Consider the following 18158-nt stretch of genomic DNA (forward strand, 5'->3'; position numbering starts at 1 on the left):
TCTGAAAGGAGATGGGCAAATTCAGTGGTGGGCAAGGAGGAAGGGGGGGCTCTTGGCACAAGGCGCAGATTGCAAAGGTCCCAGTTGCACAGGAGGAATGAACAGGTGCCTTAAGGTCCCAAATGACGGACAGTGCAAGAGTGAAGATTGGCAGCTGGGTGGGGCTCCTCCCCCCCCCCCCCCGCTTATTCCTCCTTTGGCTCTTCCACAGCCAGGAAAGCCTCAGCTCGGAGCTTGGAATCGCCGAGGTGCTTCTTCTCGCATCCAGGTTCAGCTTTTGTCCTTGTCCAGGAGGGGGAGCGGAGGTAGCCGGCTCTGGGGGTCGAGTGGGGATGCGGTCCTGTGCAGGAATAGGAGGGGAGGGGTCGCCTTTAGCCCCTCCACCGAATGGAGGCTGCCCAGCAGCTCTAGCTCCCCACTCAGCCCCATCTACAGAGAGAGGAGCTGTTTGCATGGGGAAGGGGGCACAGAATCCCCCAGGAGAGAGCAAAGCTCTACTTTTGCACACACAAATCATTTCTGAGCTTCTTGACCCCTGACGCTCAGCACTCCTGCTTAACTCCCACCCTGGCTGCACTGGGCAGTACGTGTGACCCCTTGACCATGGTCGGAGGGAAGAGTCCTTACAATCACTGGAGGGTCAAGTGGGACAAGCAGAGCCAAAGGCAGCAGGGGCCAACCCCCAAAAGCAAGCAAGGAAGCCTTGATGCCAGCAGTGCCTCAGCTGCCACTCACAGCAGAGGGTGTGCTTGGCACTGAATGCCCCGTCATCAAACACACCCACCCACCCAAGACTCTGGAGGGGCCGCCTACCAGCCAGGGGCTCTTGGGCTGCATTCTCCTCATCCGAATCGGCGAAGACCTCGGCCAGCTCTTGGTCAGACACATCTGTCAGCTCCGTGAGGTCCAGGAGGTCGAAGTGCACCTCGAGAGACGAAACGCTACTCAGGGGTTCTGAGAAGGGACGGCTGGGTGAGGGGGCTCAAGATCTTCCTCTGCAGCTTCCTTGTTGGAAGCCTCATGAAACCCACCCCCACCCCCGGCTAGCCCTGTACTTACGCCGACGCTCTGTGACCTGCAGCAGCCCTGCCGTGGGGATTGGGGCCCCTCCTTCCTCCTCAGCCGGGGGGCTGCGGGGCACTTCCACCCGCCCATGCGTGGAGAGAGTGATGGGGGTCTGCGCCTCCAGTGTTGGGGCTTCCTGGGTCAGCTCTGAAATGACAAAACAGGGCATTGAGGAAGGGGGTGTTGGGACGGAGAGGCCCGCCTGCTGAGCCTCACAGCTGCCTCCTAGTTCACCAGGGAAGGGTGGCCACCAGCCAGGGCCCCTTGACTTTGTAGGGGAGGAAGGCTCCTAGCACCACTCTCAGGGGACTGATCGCAACCCCTGGGGATGGCCGGCTTCGGCTGGGCAATTCCTGCCTGCTCAGCCTGAGTCCACCCCCTCCCAGGGGGGGCATTTCCTGACTGCTGGCACCCCCCACCTCAGAGTGAGCCCTCCAGACGGGCGTATGCAGAGCTGATGAGCAGCAGCTGTTGGGTACCAGGAACCTAAGACTCCGCTCTGGCACCCAGCCCCGCACTGCAGAAACAAAAGGCCAGCTTCTTTTGGAGCAGGTGGTAAGAAGACAAAGGCTGCTCTGTCCTGGGGAGGGAGAGGCAAATGGGCCCCCAGAGCTGGCTGTATGCCAGGTATGCCTCAGTTACCCCCTGCCTCTCTGGAAGTGCCCTGGAAGAGCTGCAGCAAGCCTGACTGCGCAGAGGCCTCTCTCAGCAGCTGCCTTGCTGAGGATGCCTGCCTGCCATCCTGCCATTGAATTGCCAGCAGTGTCTGCTCCAATGAACCATGGAGGGGGGGCCTCTTTGCAAGGGGGAAGGAACTTAGCCAGGGGGCTGTGGTTCATTCAGCCCAGAGAAGGCACTTCAGGCCGTGCGGTGGTCCTGCCCTGGCTGCATTCTGGAAGGGGCCTTCAAGCCTGGTTCTCCTCAGGGACCCTCTTCCCTGACGGAAGGCCATCTGGATCACCCTTGTGAGGTGTTGCCAGTTAGCAGGGAGGAGGAGGTGTAGCAAGGGGGAAGTTTAAACTCTGGAAGGAGAAAATGGGAGGCGTAGCTACACGTGTCTGGATGTGAATGGAAGTGATTGCCTGCACAAGCGGGTGCCCCAGGCGAGAGCTTTGACCCACAGCCCTCCCTCAGCAGGCCCTCAAGGCTGCTCCTTGCTCAGATGGCCCATTTGCTCGTCTGCAGAAGCCTGAGACCGTCCTCAAAAGTGTCTGAATCTATTGCTCCCCCAAAGGTCTGAGGGACCCTTGGGAGGCAAATCCATTTGAGGGCAGCTGCACCCTGGAAGAGGGTCAGCCAAGAGGACCAACGCCTGGCACAAGTCTCGAGAACAGAAAACAAGCCAAGAGGTGGGGTGGCCTTGGGCTTCCTCTCCAGCCCTCCTGCGGCTGAGAACAAGATCACAGGAGGCCGGGCTGAACACCTGCAGGAACAAATTCAGGGGAAGAATTTAAATATGGTACCTGAGTAGAGCCACAAGCCATGGCCAAAACCTCCTTACCGGTCCTCGCCTTTTATAGCACCACAGGAGACTTCCAGCTCTTGCAACCCACAGACTGATTTGGCCCCTACAGCCAGCTGGGGTGATGGCAAGGGGCAGGCTGCCGCTGCTGTGGGTTCCTGGGGAACATCCCAGCTTTATATATGGGGAAGCCAGGCAGAAGTGAGAAAAACAGCCTCCCCAGCTCAAAGTCCTGAATTATTCAGGACCAGGTTTTTAACAAGCCGGGTGTGGGAAAGTCGCAAAGGAGAGGTGAACATCACGGGATACTTCTGGCTCTCAGTAGGCTGAGGCCAGCACGACCAGCTTGCAAAGAGAGTTGAACTTGGAAGCATTTCCCTTTTGGAAGGGCTCATCTCTGCCCCTCTTCATCTGGCCTTTCTGCATGGGCAGCTGAGAGCCTGTTGTCTGCTTGGCTGCTTCTGGGAAGAGCCCCAGATGGCCTCAGAGGTCAGCCAGAAGCCCCTTTCAAGCAGGGTCTGCCTGCCCCTTCCCATAAATCATGCACCCACCACCGATGGGAAGGAGCACGGGGACGGCCCCGCAGCTCTGCCAGGGCAGCCTCAAGATGTCTGGTGGTGGCCATTTCAGCAGGAGCCCTGAGATGTTATTGGCCTGAGGACCCTCGTAAATGCCCTCCTCCTCCCCAGGGCTGCCTCTCCACTCATCCGCCTCCAGCATTTGGCCAGACACGCTCAGTAGAGGCCGGAGCATATGGCTGCCTCCCTCCCACCCACCAGAGTCTGCCAGGCTGCTGTGGCTATTCCTGTTCTGCAGCAGGACTGACTTCATGCACAGGAGCTGCACCTGCAGAGGGTTGGGACCAGGGTACCCCCAGGAAATTGGGAATCTCCCTGCTCAGTCCCTCCCGCAGAGATCAGACCCGTCTCTTGGGCGCTCTGGGGGTAACATGCTGGGGACCACTGAGCCTTGGGGGAGGAGTGGAGCTGGGCTCAGGGGTCCTGTGGGGCAGAGGAGGCAGCTCAAGCCCTGCCACCTCCAGCAGGCCAAGCGCTCTTCTTTGCCAGGGTCTGCATTTCAAGCAGCCCAATAATGGGTCACAGCTCTCCATACTTGGCCCAAATGGCTCCCCTAAAGGACTGGACCACCAGATTCCTCCTGGTGGATTACTTTCATTTCCCATTTGAAACTCTGTCTGGAGCTTCTCTCTAATTCCGCTGATCCACTTTCACGCTTGGCCTGGCTCCCTTTTCTAGCCAGAGTGTCTCTGCCGTGAGCAAGCAGTTCGGCCTGCACGAAGAGCCAACCACGGGTCCTCCCACCCTGTAGCAGCCCTTTGCTCAGAGGGGCCGCTTCTTACTGAGAGGGCTGGAAAGCGTTCTCAGAACAAGGAGACACTGAGCCGACCTTCTTGGATCTCGCCTGTTTCTTTTGGCAGGTGGGAAATTTGCAGCGTGGAAAGCAGAAAGGTCAGCCTTTTGGCCTGGAGATGCCGCAGCTGAGACTGGGCAAGACTGGAGGGACGCAGTCAAGAGTCGAGTGGGAGAGTTCGGGCTTGTGAGCTGCTCTGGCTGGAGAGCTGCCTGTTAGAAGCCCTTTCTCAGCAGGGCTGCCTTCCAACCCTCTCTGGTCCCCTTTGGGCTTCCACCTGCCTCCAGCAGCCCCTCCCGGACACAGAGCAGGCTGCTCCTTCCACTCCGGCTGGCGATGGCTGCTGCCTCCCCCCCTCCCCCTCTTCCTCCACTGAGTTCCCCCCCTCCCTTGCTTTCTCCAACCAGCAGCCACCCTGCAGTCGAAAGGGGGCTTGGGAGACTCTCACCGCCACCCCCAGGACCGCTGCTGCTGACTCACATTACAGCACCTGAGCCCAGCCTGGCTCACGGCTGCGGGCCGGCACAGCAAGGGAAGAGGGGGCTGGGTCCGGCAGCTTCCGCTGAGGTCCAAATCACCCAGGCTGAATCTGCCCAACTGGCAGCCCTTCCCTACAACAATCAGTGTGTGGGGGGGGCACTGAATTTTGGGGAGGAATATTGCAGATTATTGATCCATCCCATCAAGTCATTGCCCCCGTTGGAATTTGGAAGTTCCCAGCATGGTAAAAACAAACACCCCGCCTGGATCAGGGTGCCCAGACATTTAAGCTCTTGAAACCAAGGCTGCAATCCACCCAAAGCTCCAGAAGCTTTTGTGAGTGGTAGCAGGTACTGACCCCAAAAGGCACACTTCCTTCCTCCCGCACATTCACACGTGCTTTTTAGCGACAGGAGTCCGAGAGCATTCCAGTCACACCCCACTGCGTGCTCCAGGCAGCCCCCCAGAGGAGGCCGCAACTTGCCTTGCCTGCCGCCCCTCGGGCAACTCAGTTCCCTCTTGGCTTAAACGGGGCCAGGAGCTTCGCTGCGTCTCTAACCTCCAGCGCCTAAAGACTAAAGACCGACGGGGGAGGTGTGTGTGGGGGGACTTATTTGCCGGAGCCGCCTCGGATGCAGCAGCCCTGCAAGTGGAAAAGTGGGAAGGGGCGTCCAAAGTTGACAGGAGAAGCCCGTTTCTGGACGGGGAGGCTCCGTCCTTCGATCCCGTTCCGTTCACCTCCCCGAGAGGAGAAAGCCCTTTTTCCTCCGAGCGGGGACCCCCTCACCCCCCAGAGGCGCCCAGCACATGCCTCGCCGCAGCGTCGGGCCGACCCTCTGGGCCCCGCCAGGCCTCCCCATCTGGCAGCCCCTTCGAGCAACAGCTGCCCGTCCGCGCCGCCAGCCGCATCCGGGCGCGCCTCGCCTTCCGCGCCGGCCGAGTCACTCACCCGGGGGGGCGGCCCCTCCCGGCGTCTCCATCCGTCCCGGCTGCACCAGATGCTCGCTGCGCCGCTGCCGCCTCCCTCCGCGCCGCCGCCACCACTGCAGCCGCCGCCGCCGCCGCCCGAGCGCACATCGCCGGCGGGGAGGAGCGGGCCCGGCGCGGGGGAGGGCGCAGGGCGGGGGGGACGAGCGCGCCCGGCCGCCGCCGCCGCCGCCGCCGCATTAGAGCCCGGAGGAGGCAGGGAGCCGTCGAGCGGCGCAGGGCGAGGGGAGGAGACGCCGGGCGGGGCGACTCGCGGGCGGGCATCGGAACTGAGCAGCCGCCTCTCTCGACCTCAGGAGGGCGAGGGCGCGTCTGAGCACGAGCCGAGTGCCAAGGCTCCGGCTGTCAGCCGCGCGTCTGCGGACGGAGGGGCGTGACGCGTGCAGCGAAAGGCCCGGCCGAGGGCCGCTTCTGGAGGGGCGAGCCTGGCCGAGCCTGGCGCCCGCCTTCTCTCCGTGCGCCGACCCGCCGTCTGCTCGGGAGAGGGCAGCGCGGCGGCTCTTCGGGGAACCGGCCTGGCGGGGCGGAGCTGCAGCTGCGCCTCCCGTGGCCGAGACCGGCGCGCCTCGCCTGCCCCGCGCAGGAGCCGCTGCTCAGAAGCGCCGGGCCCTCCCGGGAGCGAGCGCTGCCCCCGAGGCTTCGCCGCTCCCGCGGCCGGGTCGCTGCCGGGCCCGGGCAGAGGGGGAGCCGGGGCTGCCCAACGCCCGAATCGGGCACCGGCGTTGCAGGCCAAGCGGCACTCTGTACACGGGCAGGAGTGCCCTGTTCTGCTTAAGCACAACGGGGCGGAGGCGCTGATCCCGCTTTGCGGGCACTTCCCGCGCGGAGCCCCCCCCTCCCCTCCGCCCCGCCCGCGAGGCAGCCACGGCGGCCCCGCCCCGTTGCCAGGGCGGTCGTCAGGGGCGGCTGCGCGACCCGCGCTTCTCGCGAGCTTTGGGGGACGGTTGCCTGGAGACGCGGCAGCCGAGCGTCTCTGTCCCGCGGCATCATGGTGAGGGCCGCGCCGCTCGCCTCGGGGCCGCCTCGGCCGGGCCGGGCGGGGAGCTGCGCCGGCTCCCTCCCCTCCGGCTGCGGGCCCGTCTGGCGGCCGCGCCAACAGCCCGGGCGGGGGTGGCGGGGGTCCTTCCCTGGGGGCCGGGGGCGCTGCCGGGCAGGGGGACCCACCGCGCCTCTCCTCGCCCGACCCCCAGGCGCCCAAGAAGAAGGCGGCGGAGAAGAAGGGCGGCGGCGGCGGCGGCAAGAAGGGCAAGGGCGCCAAAGGCCCGGCGGCGGCGCTGGTGGACGCGCTGCCCCCCGAGGGCATGTCCAAGGAGCAGGTGGGCGCGCGGGGGGGGCGGGGCGGCCGGGGGGCGCATCTGGGTCCCCCCGCGAGGGGCGCCCGGCCGGGGGGCCGCATCGCTCCCGGGCTGAGCCTGCGGGGGCCTCTCGCAGCTGGAGGAGCACATGGCCCGCATCCGGGAGGAGCTGGACCGCGAGCGGGAGGAGCGCAACTATTTCCAGCTGGAGCGCGACAAGATCCACACCTTCTGGGAAATCACCCGGAGGCAGCTGGACGAGAAGAAGGCCGAGCTGCGCAACAAGGACCGGGAGATGGAGGAGGCCGAGGAGCGTCACCAAGTGGAGATCAAGGTACCGCCGAACCCTCCTCCCTCAGCTCCGGCTCACCGGGCTCTGGCCCCGGGCACCGCCCTGCCGCAGGCTAGCCCCTCTGCTGGTCACCCCAGGTGTACAAGCAGAAGGTGAAGCACCTGCTCTACGAGCATCAGAACAACCTCACGGAGCTGAAGGCCGAGGGCACCGTGGCCATGAAGCTGGTGCAGAAGGACCACCGATACCAGGAAATGGAGCTGCGCAAAGACACGCGCACCCTGAAGGTGGAGCTGAAAGAGCAGGAGCTGGCCAACGAGATGGTGGTGAAGAACCTCCGACTGGTGGGTCCTTCCGCCTCTTCTGTTTTGCACCCTCTGGAGCAAGCCAGCCTTATGTCTGCTTCTGCCTTTGGCAAAGCAGCCTTTGCCAGACCCTGTCACTGAGCAGTATTGCTGTCTTAACAGAAACAGCAAGAAGACCTGACGCATCTACGCAATGACTTTGAGAGACAAGTGAAAGGTCAGTCTCGGGACTCGGCACGTAATCTGGAATGTGGAAGCCCACCTTCACCAAACTCATCATCCTCCGCTCAGCACAGCTCAGTGGCCACGGCTTTCTTTCTCGGGCAAACCTAGAAGTATGTGAGCACTGCTCTACAGTGGGCAGTGGTGAATGCTTGCAAGTGTAGAGTCACGCTTTCTCCCGTGTCTCCAAAGTGGGAGGGCGGGGGCCTGGATAAGGAGGGTCCATCACCCATATCTGTCTACAGATGACTTGCATACAGTGAAGCCGTAGAAACAGTCTGCTGCTTTATGGGGTGGGAAGGGGTCCGCTGCCCTTGGGGGGGGATCTTCAGGCCTAGTGATATCTGCCCCATTTCCTCTGGAGCTGTCAGCTAAGGATAGAGGCCTGGAGAGTGACTGGCCTGGTTGGTGCTGCCTCTGCAGAGATTGAGGCCAAGTATGAGAAGAAGATGCGGGTGCTGCGTGATGAGCTTGACCTGCGCAGGAAGACAGAAATCCACGAGATCGAGGAGAGAAAAAACGGCCAGATCAACACGCTGATGAAGAATCACGAGAAGGCCTTCAGCGACATCAAGAACTACTACAACGACGTCACCCTCAACAACTTGGCACTGATCAATACTCTCAAGGTAAACCACAGAGCGGCCTTCTCTGTTGGCATCGACAGAGCAGCTGGAGCCTCAGGTGGGACTGGCTTGGCTGGTCTGACTAGAAGATTCACACCTACCATGGTAGGCTGGGCCTTGCTGTAATTGGAAGCTTTGTGTTCCTTTATTGGCATAGGGCAGGGGTAGGCAACCTTGGCTCTTTTATGACTCGTGGACTTCAACTCCCAGAATTCCTGAGATATGCTGGCTCAAGAATTCTGGGAGTTGAAGTCCACGAGTCATAAAAGAGCCAAGGTTGCCTATCCCTGGCATAGGGCATATGATTCTAGGGAGCTTTTTATTTACTGCTTCTTTGGTATCAATTGTGTGAAAAATAACAGCACTTATTGGTTCAAGAACAAAAATGGACCAAACAACATTCAAGGGTTTTGCGTTGTCCTATCATCCCGGCTTGTTCTTTGTATTCACGTGGGATCTGAATGGAGAAGGAACCATTGGACGAGCATTGAGAGGGGAAGTGGCGACTGCTGGCCTTGAAGGTCTGAGATGCTCCCCCTCCTCCTGGAACACAGGAGCAGATGGAAGAGATGAAGAAGAAAGAGGATCACATGGAGAAGGAAATGGCTGAAGTGCTGTTACAGAACAAGAGGTTGGCGGAGCCGCTGCAGCGAGCCCGGGATGAGGTCTCCGAACTGCAGCGGAAGCTGGCTCACTATGAGAAAGACAAGGCCATCTTGGCGGTAAGTGGCAGGGCCCTTGGGACTGGGACAGGCATTCTGGCTAGCTCACAGAGCAGGGGGTAGTTGAGGTGATGTAATGTCAGCAATTAAAGCTGCTGTGGCCCTCTTGAAAGTGGTGCGGAAGTGTTGTAGGGATAAAAAAGGTGAAGGTGGGTGCTTCTGCCGTTTTTTTGTGGACCACCTGAATGGAGCTCCTGGGCTATGAACAGTTTATAGACCCCGTGAGAGTTTAGGGCCTTTAGTGGCGTGGGCCGGGTTCAGCAGGCGTTGCTATTCATGGAATGAAAGTTGAGGGGTGTAAAAGAACCTTGGAGACCCCCTTCACGTTCTTATCCTCCTTTTGCACGATCTGCTCAGCAAGCCTTCTTCATTCCCACAACCTACAAAGGTCTTGCAGCTCTTCTGATCCCTTTTTCCCCTCTAGAGTATTCGGGCCCGGCTGAAAGTCACTGAGAAAGACCTGAAGGACCTTCAGTGGGAGCATGAAGTGCTGCAGCAAAGATTCAGCAAGGTGAGGGCTGAGGGCCAGCCTTTACTTGGTGGTTGATCCTGGTACAGATGGAAGGGAGGGAGGGAGAAGCCAGCCTGCTTCTATAAATAGCCGGTGGAACTCTCCCCCACTGTGCCATCACACTTGGCCTAGATCGAAAACTGCTTGGAGGTGGGTCAGCCCTCTGCATTATCTAGTTCAGTCCTGCCTGCCTTCGTGCTCGGGCTTTAGATGCTAAGGACGTTTTCTGCATGCAAAGAGGGCTCTGTTCCTGAGCAGGTGTTTCTTGGCTGACATATTTTCCTCCCTATCTTCTATCTGGGTGCTGGGCATCCTTAACAATAGCCACACAATCCCATGCTGAAAATCGCTTAATGCTCCCTGCTGTTGGCTTTGGAGGGATGTTGCCTTGCTGATTGTCTCCACAGGTTCAGGACGAGCGCGATGTCCTGTACCAAAAGTTCACCAGAGCCATCAACGAGGTGCAGCAGAAAACTGGCTTCAAGAACCTGCTGCTGGAGCGGAAGCTGATTGGCCTTGCCGGCCTTCTGGAGAAGAAGGAAGTGCAGCTGAACGAGGTGTTGGCTGCCTCCAATCTCGATCCCAGCGCTCTCACTGTGGTCACCCACAAGCTGGAGGTACCGGACCCCCCAACCTCTGGAAATTAGATGCAGCTGCCCGAAACGTTACTGTAGGGATCCTCCTTGTCCTTCCTCTGCTGACCAATTTCTGGCCTGGCCAGAGGGTGGAAATCGGTATCTCAGCAACCTGACCTATTTAGGACTGGGGTGAGCAGCTCAGGCATTCCAGGCCTTGTCGGCGCCAGGAATGGGAAATGCATCCCGGCAGGCGCGGAGACCTGCACCTCCTTCCAGCAGCTGCTTTTGCTGTCAGGCGCTCAACATTCTTGTGCTCGGCTGCTGCTCTTGCAGGAGGCCCCTTTGCTGGTCCTTTTTTGATGCCCGGATTGGATCTGGCACTCAGCCCATCAGACATGTTCTGGGGTTGCAGAGTTTTTATTCCATTTCTGGGGGGCACCAGGGAGCCCCCTTTTCCTTGGAAGGACAGCGGCAGGGACCCCTTCAGGATTCCTCTTTGTCTTCTAGAACTTTCTTACCAGAACTCCGTGTGGTGCTTGGGGCAACATTGACCCCCACTGGTTACCTTCGGTGCCTTTAAGATAAGAGTACTCATGGTTCTCAGTCTCGTGGCTGCTGGGAGAAGCTTCAAAACAAGAGGACCTTTCGAGGGCCGGATGGGGGTTGGTAGGAGAGGGGGTCCAAGAAGGAATATTCCTAAAAGAACAGTTAGGGACTCACCCCGGTCAGCAGGACCACAGGACGCTGGAGAGCTGCTTTGGAGCCGGTGCCTAGAATGTGGTTTTAACAGGCCGATGTTTTTGCTTTGCAGGATGTGCTGGATTCCAAAAACAATGCTATCAAAGACCTCCAGTACGAGCTGGCCAGAGTCTGCAAGGTAAGAGCTGCGATGAGGCCAGGGGCAGCACCAGGCCCTGGGGCGTTCAGAGATCCTTCGCTGGGGAGCCTGTTTCTGCTTGCAGCATCCATGGAGGCATTCAGAGTCCCACTGCCAGGCAGTCCCCCTCTAGACTGATGCAGCCTTCTCAGCTGCTTCAGTCCTGGGGACAGCTGCCCTTGCTTGCAGAGCTCCCCCTCAGCCCGGGCCTGCCGTTGTTCTAGGCAGAAGGGGGAGAGCGGGCGCTGCCTTGGCTGTGTGAGGCAGACTCCAAACAGGGAGACCTGGGTCGTCCTGCAGTGGGGGGGCAGGCACACCTTCTCGGCCCCCAGCCCACTGCTTGGCCTCACAGCCCCCCTCTCCCCTCGCAGGCGCACAACGATCTGCTGCAAACGTACGAGGCGAAGCTCACCTCCTTCGGGATCCCTTTGGACAATCTTGGCTTCAAACCTCTAGAGACCTCCGTGCTGGGACACACCCTCGGCCAGGGCCCTGCAGGATTTGTCTCCACCCCCACGTAGCAAAGCTGGCAAAATCTGTTAGATGTTTTTGTGCCAGCCATGGCAGTTCCCCAAAAAGGTCATCAGATGGGAGCAAAGAGGCATCTTTGCTCCCACTGGTGGGTCAGGGGTCCCTGGCCCCTGCAGCCCCATTGGAGAGAGTTAATTGGTAAGGGAGGGGCTGAGGACCCCCATAAAAACCTCTGCTCAGGGGCTGTTCTCTCTCTCGCTCTGCTTGCTTGCTCTCTCTTGTTGCTCTCTTGTGGGAATGATCCATGAGCTCAATCCAGGCATGGATGCCTCCATGCCAGGGAACTCTTTATCGTTAATAAAGCTTAATCTGATCGTATCCCTGCATGCTGCCTTTTTACTTGGAAGCACCTTAACGAACCATCGGTCTCGTGAGGCCATCTCACAAATTCCTCCTTAGGAGACCAGGCCACAGGCAAGGCAAGGCTCCTGCAGCTTTTGGGGGTCAGTGGAGGAAGCTGCCCACCACACAGAGACTGGGCTCGCCTGCATGCTTTTTGTATTAAAGAGGTCTTAAGGGGGCTTTTCCTAAATGTCAGGCAAATGGCCGGTGTGCAGCAATCTTTGATTTATCCTCACAACAAGGTAGATCTTTTATTAGGCTCGTGTTTCCTCAGAAAAGACCCCGAGCTGGCGTCACAGCTGGTCTTGGGTGCAGCCCCCTCTGGGTGGCCCCGGCTCTCACACTAACTCCCTCGGTAGGTCACATAGGAATAGGGGCTGAGCAGCAGTGGGATGTGCACCTTGCGCTCGGCCCCTGTGATGGTAAAGACAACCTGGAACAAGAGAGGGTGAAGAGCTGGTGGGCTCTTGGCTTGGCAGGGGGATCTTCGTGACTGCAGAAGCCCAACGGCCCAGAGCACCGCAGCCTGTGGCCCTTTCCATTTTGGGTCAATTGGGGGCCCCAGGGCCACCGGAAGACCTGTTTGCTGGAAGCGATTGCTCGCTCTTGTGCAGCTGAAATGAAAACTTACTTCCACGTAAGGGTAGAAGCTGGTGAGGCCCTGTTGCTGCCAGTACTCTCCCGTGGCAAAGCGCAGCTTGTAGGTGCCAGTTTCCAGCTGCAGGGAGGCCAGCTCGCTCTTGTCCATGCGCCCGTCTATGCTGGTCATGCTGCAATCAGAGGACAGCCGGGTGAGGCTGTGGGGCTCCGGCTGGCCAAGGGAGGCAGGGGCTCCTCCCTCTCCCCACCTTGTCATTAGCTCCGTCCAGTACTCGTGGGGGGCGTCAAGCTGAGAGAGGTGCACAGCCAAGCCGGTTGCAGGAAGGCCAGTGAACACATTCAGCGCGTGGACGCTCAGGGATGTGTGGCCCTCGCTGGAGTTGGCAACCTGGAAAGAAGCAGAAAGCCCTGTGTGCACCCCACACCCCAACCAAGTTTGTTTCCATCCCTCGCAGTACCTCTCTATCACCGGAAGCTGGCGCCCTGGTGCCCTGCGAGGGGGAGGAGGCTGCTGCGTGCCCAGAGGGGCTGGGATTCTGCAGGCCTGCCCAGTCTCCAGGAAGTCTCTGCTACACAGAGCGGTCAGAGGAGAGCAGGTGCCTCTCTCCACTGGGGGGAAGGTGCAACTCCAGGCAATTCCGCCAAGCACCTCTGCAGAGCAAGTGCAGGACGTGGCCGGGTAGCTTGGCACGACAAGGAGAGGAGAAGTTTCAGGCCCCAGGGGGATACCAGCATGGCCAAGGGCAAGGGGGGGGACGAGTCCCCACATTACCATGGGGGGGTCGAAGATTGGCGGGTTATCGTTCGCGTCGGTGATGGTAATCACGGCCGTCCCAGTGTTGCTTAAGCCTTGTCCCAGCAGGTCAGTCGCTTGCAGGATCAGTGTGTACTGGGGAATCCTCTGCAAAGAAGCAAACACACACCCTGCAACACTCTGTGCTGGTGGGAGGGAGGGAGGGACCGACTTGGGAGACGGAGGAAGAGCTGCAGTTTGGCCTGACGTGGAAAAGGTCTCTCAGCCACAGCAGCAGGGAAGGCGAGGGGAATGCTTCGGAAGGGACCCTCCGTACTTTTCCGGAAAGGAAATGGAGAGGAGGGGAGAAATACTTCCAGTCTGGCAAGATTCTGTTCATGTCACCCAACCATCAATGTAGCCCTCAGGGTTGGGCTTCGCATCTGGACTACCTTGTAGAGCTAACAGTAGCTTAATTCTTCAGGGGAAACAAGGATTCTTCCCTTGCTCACTCTGGTGAAGCAGTATAAAATCGACAGTAGAAATGCAGCCCTTCCCATGATTAATCCCCATCTGCTTGGACCCCCCCCCCACTCTCGACCTGTCCCAGCATCCGGCACTTACCTCTCGGTCCAGACCTGACACAACCACGCTGATCAGGCCGGTTTCGTTATTGATGGTAAACATCTGTTTTTCCGGTTCAGGTTCCTGGCTGAGGATGGAGTAAATGACGACCCCATTATAGGAGTCAATCGCATCGTCTTCATCCGTGGCTGTCACTGTCATCACAGACGTTCCTGGGGACACCCAACAGAGGGGATGCTTAGAGCCTCCCTTGAAACAAGCACCGGAGTCACGCATGAGCCCAGCTCCATCCGTGCCCGTCAGCTGAAAATGCCTCTGGCTTCTGGGCAACTACAAGCACCTCTGGCTGTCGCAGGGACTGGCCACTTAATGCCACAGTTGCATTTATGAGCTGGCGTTGGCCGGACAGTCTGAGGTTGCAATCTGGATGGTTTTGACCAAGACTGTTCTTCATTGTCCAGGAGGAATTGTGCCTGTGTCTCAGAGGGCAGCAACGCGAGAGGAGTGAGGTTTCTGTAACCTCAACCAGACTTCCCTACCTGGTTTAGCTCCCTCTTCCACAGACCCTTTGAAGACGCTCTGGATGAACTGTGGACGGTTGTCATTCTGGTCACCAACATTGATGATCACCTCCATGGGGTCCTCTGCAGTCTGGCCATTGGCTAACACCGCGTGGCAAAACAGCTGCATTGAAGGTGGAGAAAGGCCGTTGTTCACCAGGGATGAAGAGAGAAGCCAGGCAGCGTTGCTCACCGAGCAGAATTTCATTGGGGAGCCTACCCTGGGATGGAGGTCCCCAGGAACCTCTCAGACCCTCTAGAGACCACCACGGAAGGGGATGGGAAATTTAATTGGACAGAAAACGCAGACGCTTCAGGAGCAAGAAGGTAGCGGCTTTCCTCAAGAGTCACCTGCTTCTAAAAGGGGTTTCTTGAAGGACTTTCTGGTGGGAAAGGAACCCCTCTGCCGACTCACTCTAGTGGGGCAGCAAACGGCCTGGCAGCGGTCCTGGCCCCCCAGAGGACACAGTGGCCTTTGCCATCCCTCCCAATCCACAGGGCAGATTTCCAAGCACGTGGCCCTCCTCAGCCACCCAACACAGCCGCCACAAATTGAAAGCAAAATGTATAAGCACGGCAGATGACGGGACGCACCTGGTAGCGGGGAATCTTCTCCCTGTCCAGTGGGCGAGTCACCTTCAGCATGCCGGTTTCCCTCTCGATGATGAAGGTGCCAACCGGAGGGCTGTCGGCCCCCTGTCCAGTGATGCTATAGTAGACAGTGCCCTCTTTTTCTTTGCTGGACTTGACCTGATTGGGGAGATGGGGTGCGAGAGGTCAGTGATGGGTGGTTGGGGATGGGCCTGCAGCCTCTTCCACCCTCTGAACACAAAAGGGAGAACTGGGGCAGGGCCCGGGGCGTGGCCAGGCACAGAGCAGACCGTGGGGGCCACGTTGCCTGGCCCAGTGCAGAAATGTGGGCCCCAAAGCTTGGCTGAAGGGAGATCCAAGCGGTTTAGATAAAACGTCCGCTCAGCACTGCCGCAAGCTGAAATGTTTGGGGTCCTGCATTTGTGGGTCGTTCCCAAGTCGCCCTGCAGCGAGATGGGCAGCAAACAAATTCAACAAGTGAATTCCTTAAAAATGTGCAAGAGAATCCCATAGAAGGTGCCAGAAGCAAAGTCCTTACCGGGGCCAGGTTCTTGGGGAAAGGCCCCCTCTCGTTCTCAGAGCAAAGGATCGGAGGGATGACCCAGTCTCTCTTTTGCCGCCTCAGGCCAGACGAAGGCCTTGGGAAAAGCAGCAGCTCCGCCTGAGCAGACGGACCGGTGTCCTGTGAAGAAAGACAGGGGTCTCTGGTCCTGCGTGCAAGGAAGGAAGGAAGGAGCCGGCGATTTAAACTCCTTTTGATCTGTGAGGGGTTTAGGGGAAAGCAGAGAAAAAGGCTGCCCAGAGGATTCCTTCTGTGGCAAAGCAGAGAGACCTTGCTCCAGAGCTTCGTGCCCCGGCTCTAAAGCTAAAACGGGGAGCGGCCTAATCTCCCCCAGGCTCCCCTTTGCCAGCCTCCTCTTTTCTGTCACCCTTTTGAGCTCATTTCTCTGAGCAACTTTCTTAATGAGAGAAAACTCCCAGGAGTGCAGTGAAGAAGCCCCTTTGCAGAAAGCGTGGGCCTCTTGCGGTTCCCCAGGGATTCTCACGACTGGATTGCCCTTCTGATCTCCGGATCTCTGCCCTTCTTGTGAGTGCTGCCATGAACAGCCTGTACCCTCTTCAACTTACTTATTAGGAAAGAATTTTTGCTTGTAAGTTTTAATTTCCAGCATCAGGGCTTATTCCGAGGTAAGCCAGAAAGGAGCAGCATGGACTTGACTGGGGGAGGCAGGCAGGGAGGCTGCCAGTGATGGGATTCAGCACCACTTCGGCAAGAACCGGTAGCTGATTTTTTGTTGCCCAGGCCCAGAATGGACTCCTAGAAGTCCATTCAACGTTGCTTCTCTGGTCTTCCCAAAGATGCTGGCTATCACCCTCTGTGCTCTATAGCAGCGTTTCCCAACCTTAGGAACTTGAAGATGCGTGGACTTCAACTCCCAGAATTCCCATAGCTGGCTGGGGAATTCTGGGAGTTGAAGTCCACGCATCTTCAAGTTCCTAAGGTTGGGAAACGCTGCTCTATAGAACTGAGTAGGGCAATGTGGACTTAGAGCTAACAGCACGTAAGCAAGAATCAGAGATAACTATTTCTAGCTATCATCCCTGCAGTGAACTCTGAACTGGGCTGGAACCAAAATCTTCTTTGGGCAGATGATAATGTGTAACTGGCTTGCTTAGGCTGACTGTACTTGGAAGTCTGTGTAGATGATTGTCGTCTTCCTCATTTTTCCTCTGTTTGTCTTTCCCAATGTAGAACTTTTTATGTTAGAGATTTGGTTCTTAAAGGGGGCTTGCGGGCACGACTGTGATTGTGGAGGCAACCTTTGTGATTCAGGTTTGTTGCTTTCCACCTTCCTGGACTTTGAGCAGGAAAGCAGTTTCTCTTCTTCTTTCCTGGTCAAAAGATGATGGTCACCCCAGGCAAGCAGGGAGGAGATACCAGGAGGCTCAGCCTGAATGGGGGGGGGAACCTATTGCACATTTCTCCTGGCAGAAAGAGAGTTCCCAGCTGAAAATTATTATGCATAGATGGAACTTCTCAGCAGGGAGGCAGGATCCATGGGGGGAGGGAGGGAGGCGAGTATTTCCCACAGCTGCATACCCACCTCCCTCCAGCTTGATTCACTGTAACTCTTGAAGAAGACCCCTCTCCATAACTGAGAAGTGGGGAGAAGAGGACCCTGAAACTCTCTCAACCTTGGTCTGTGTGTCTTGCTACTTAACGGGTCTGCAGTGGTTTCTTCCATGAGGCTGTGTGTTTGCAGTACATGGAAAATATCTCCTGTCCTGTTGAAAGTTTGCTGCCCCCGAGTCACCCTTACGAAACTCTGTATTTGCTTTAAATGAGAGAAAACATCAGGATGAAGCCAGCAGGACTCTGCATATTTTCAGTCCACACCTGGCCTTGCAGCATATTGTGTACTGGGATTCCCTGGAGAATTCGCTGGTTAAGCAAAGCAGCTTAGCCCCCTCCCCTGAATGGTTTGCTGTTGCATCACAAGTTGCCCTACAGAGTCCTGGCCCTCTTTCTTGGGGGTGGGGGGGAGCAGCGTTGATGCCCCAGTTCTGGAATGATTTTGGGGAAGCTGCTTTGGTGGCGAGGCTGCTGCCCAGCAAAGATCCTTTGCCTATGCTGTGCTAGAGTTTGAATCTTAGTGGCTGGAGGTTTTGCAGTGAAGGAATGAGGGGCCTTTAGTTTCATTCCATACAACATCAACCTTGTGAACTCTCAGGCTTCCTTCTTCCATTATATATTCAAGATGGATAGTATTTAATATTTTATTGTTATGTATATGTAAGGGTGTGGGTCTATACATAATGTTTATAGCATATTTTAGGTGTGTGTCAAGTATGTGTTTCCCTTTGAGAGCAGGCAACTAAATTTCATTTTTGATGTGTGCCGTTGTGTCCACAGTAAATAAAGATGATCTTACCTCCTGCTCCATTTGTTTCCCCAGATAGCTGTGGGAGGGGGGGAAGGTTAGGGGTCTGTTCTGCTCTACAGCTACCATCTGCTTTTGCTGGACTGGGTTGGGGTGAGCAGGACTCCATGTTAGCTCATTCATGTCCCTTTTCCATCCCCAACGTCTCCACTGAGTAGGGCTTGTCAGAGAGTTGCAAAGCCTGTTGCTGGTTCTGATGCTTTCCTACTGCTGCCTGTGCTGCTTGGGAGGGACTGATGGAAAGTGGAGTCCAAGATCTCCAAAGGACTAGCCAGCCCAGGAGCAGAATCCATTTCCTGAACCCCGACATTCTCCAGGACCCGCACCGTCTGGGTTCCCACCCACGATGACAAGCCTACCTGAAGGAGACAAAGCAGCAGCAGGATCCACAGGCAGCCCATCATCCTACTCTCCGTTGTACACAAGTGACTAGGAGGTGGGTAATCACAGGGCAAAAGTCTCTGTTTGCGTGAGGAAGATA

At 57.8% G+C, this 18158-nt stretch overlaps 3 protein-coding genes across 5 annotated transcripts; 1 reads left to right on the forward strand and 2 right to left on the reverse strand.

Moving 5' to 3' along the window:
- Window positions 1–169: 169 nt before the first annotated feature.
- DBNDD1 (dysbindin domain containing 1) lies at window positions 170–6194 on the reverse strand. Its single transcript, XM_083370856.1, has 4 exons — window positions 5328–6194; window positions 1060–1212; window positions 814–954; window positions 170–340 (listed from the first exon to the last, which is right to left on the reverse strand). The coding sequence occupies exons 1-4, from the start codon at window positions 5356–5358 to the stop codon at window positions 186–188; spliced, it is 480 nt and encodes a 159-aa protein (XP_083226982.1). The 5' UTR covers window positions 5359–6194; the 3' UTR covers window positions 170–185.
- Window positions 6195–6200: 6 nt separating this feature from the next.
- On the forward strand, window positions 6201–11873 carry DRC4 (dynein regulatory complex subunit 4). 3 transcript variants are annotated; one of them, XM_083370854.1, is made up of 12 exons: window positions 6201–6356; window positions 6556–6681; window positions 6797–6994; window positions 7090–7296; window positions 7420–7474; window positions 7903–8108; window positions 8660–8827; window positions 9252–9338; window positions 9746–9955; window positions 10728–10793; window positions 11165–11338; window positions 11724–11873. In XM_083370854.1, exons 1-11 carry the CDS (start codon window positions 6354–6356, stop codon window positions 11312–11314), a joined length of 1476 nt encoding a protein of 491 aa, XP_083226980.1. In that variant the 5' UTR covers window positions 6201–6353; the 3' UTR covers window positions 11315–11338; window positions 11724–11873. The 3 variants fall into 3 exon arrangements, with proteins under 3 accessions (XP_083226980.1, XP_083226979.1, XP_083226981.1); XM_083370853.1 differs by lacking the exon at window positions 11724–11873 and having other exon boundaries at window positions 11165–11632; XM_083370855.1 differs by lacking the exons at window positions 6201–6356; window positions 6556–6681; window positions 6797–6994; ... (1 more) ...; window positions 7420–7474; window positions 11724–11873 and adding an exon at window positions 7582–7592 and having other exon boundaries at window positions 11165–11632.
- Window positions 11874–11910: 37 nt separating this feature from the next.
- Window positions 11911–17800, reverse strand: LOC310644940 (cadherin-3-like; the record flags this gene model as incomplete). Its single annotated transcript, XM_083370276.1, has 8 exons — window positions 11911–12099; window positions 12298–12436; window positions 12515–13167; window positions 13624–13796; window positions 14124–14268; window positions 14739–14894; window positions 15274–15417; window positions 17669–17800. The coding sequence occupies 8 exons, from the start codon at window positions 17798–17800 to the stop codon at window positions 12010–12012; spliced, it is 1632 nt and encodes a 543-aa protein (XP_083226402.1). The 3' UTR covers window positions 11911–12009.
- Window positions 17801–18158: the final 358 nt, after the last annotated feature.

The sequence above is a fragment of the Vipera ursinii genome (assembly GCF_947247035.1).
Source record: "Vipera ursinii genome assembly, chromosome: 10".
In the NCBI taxonomy this organism is placed as follows: domain Eukaryota; kingdom Metazoa; phylum Chordata; class Lepidosauria; order Squamata; family Viperidae; genus Vipera; species Vipera ursinii.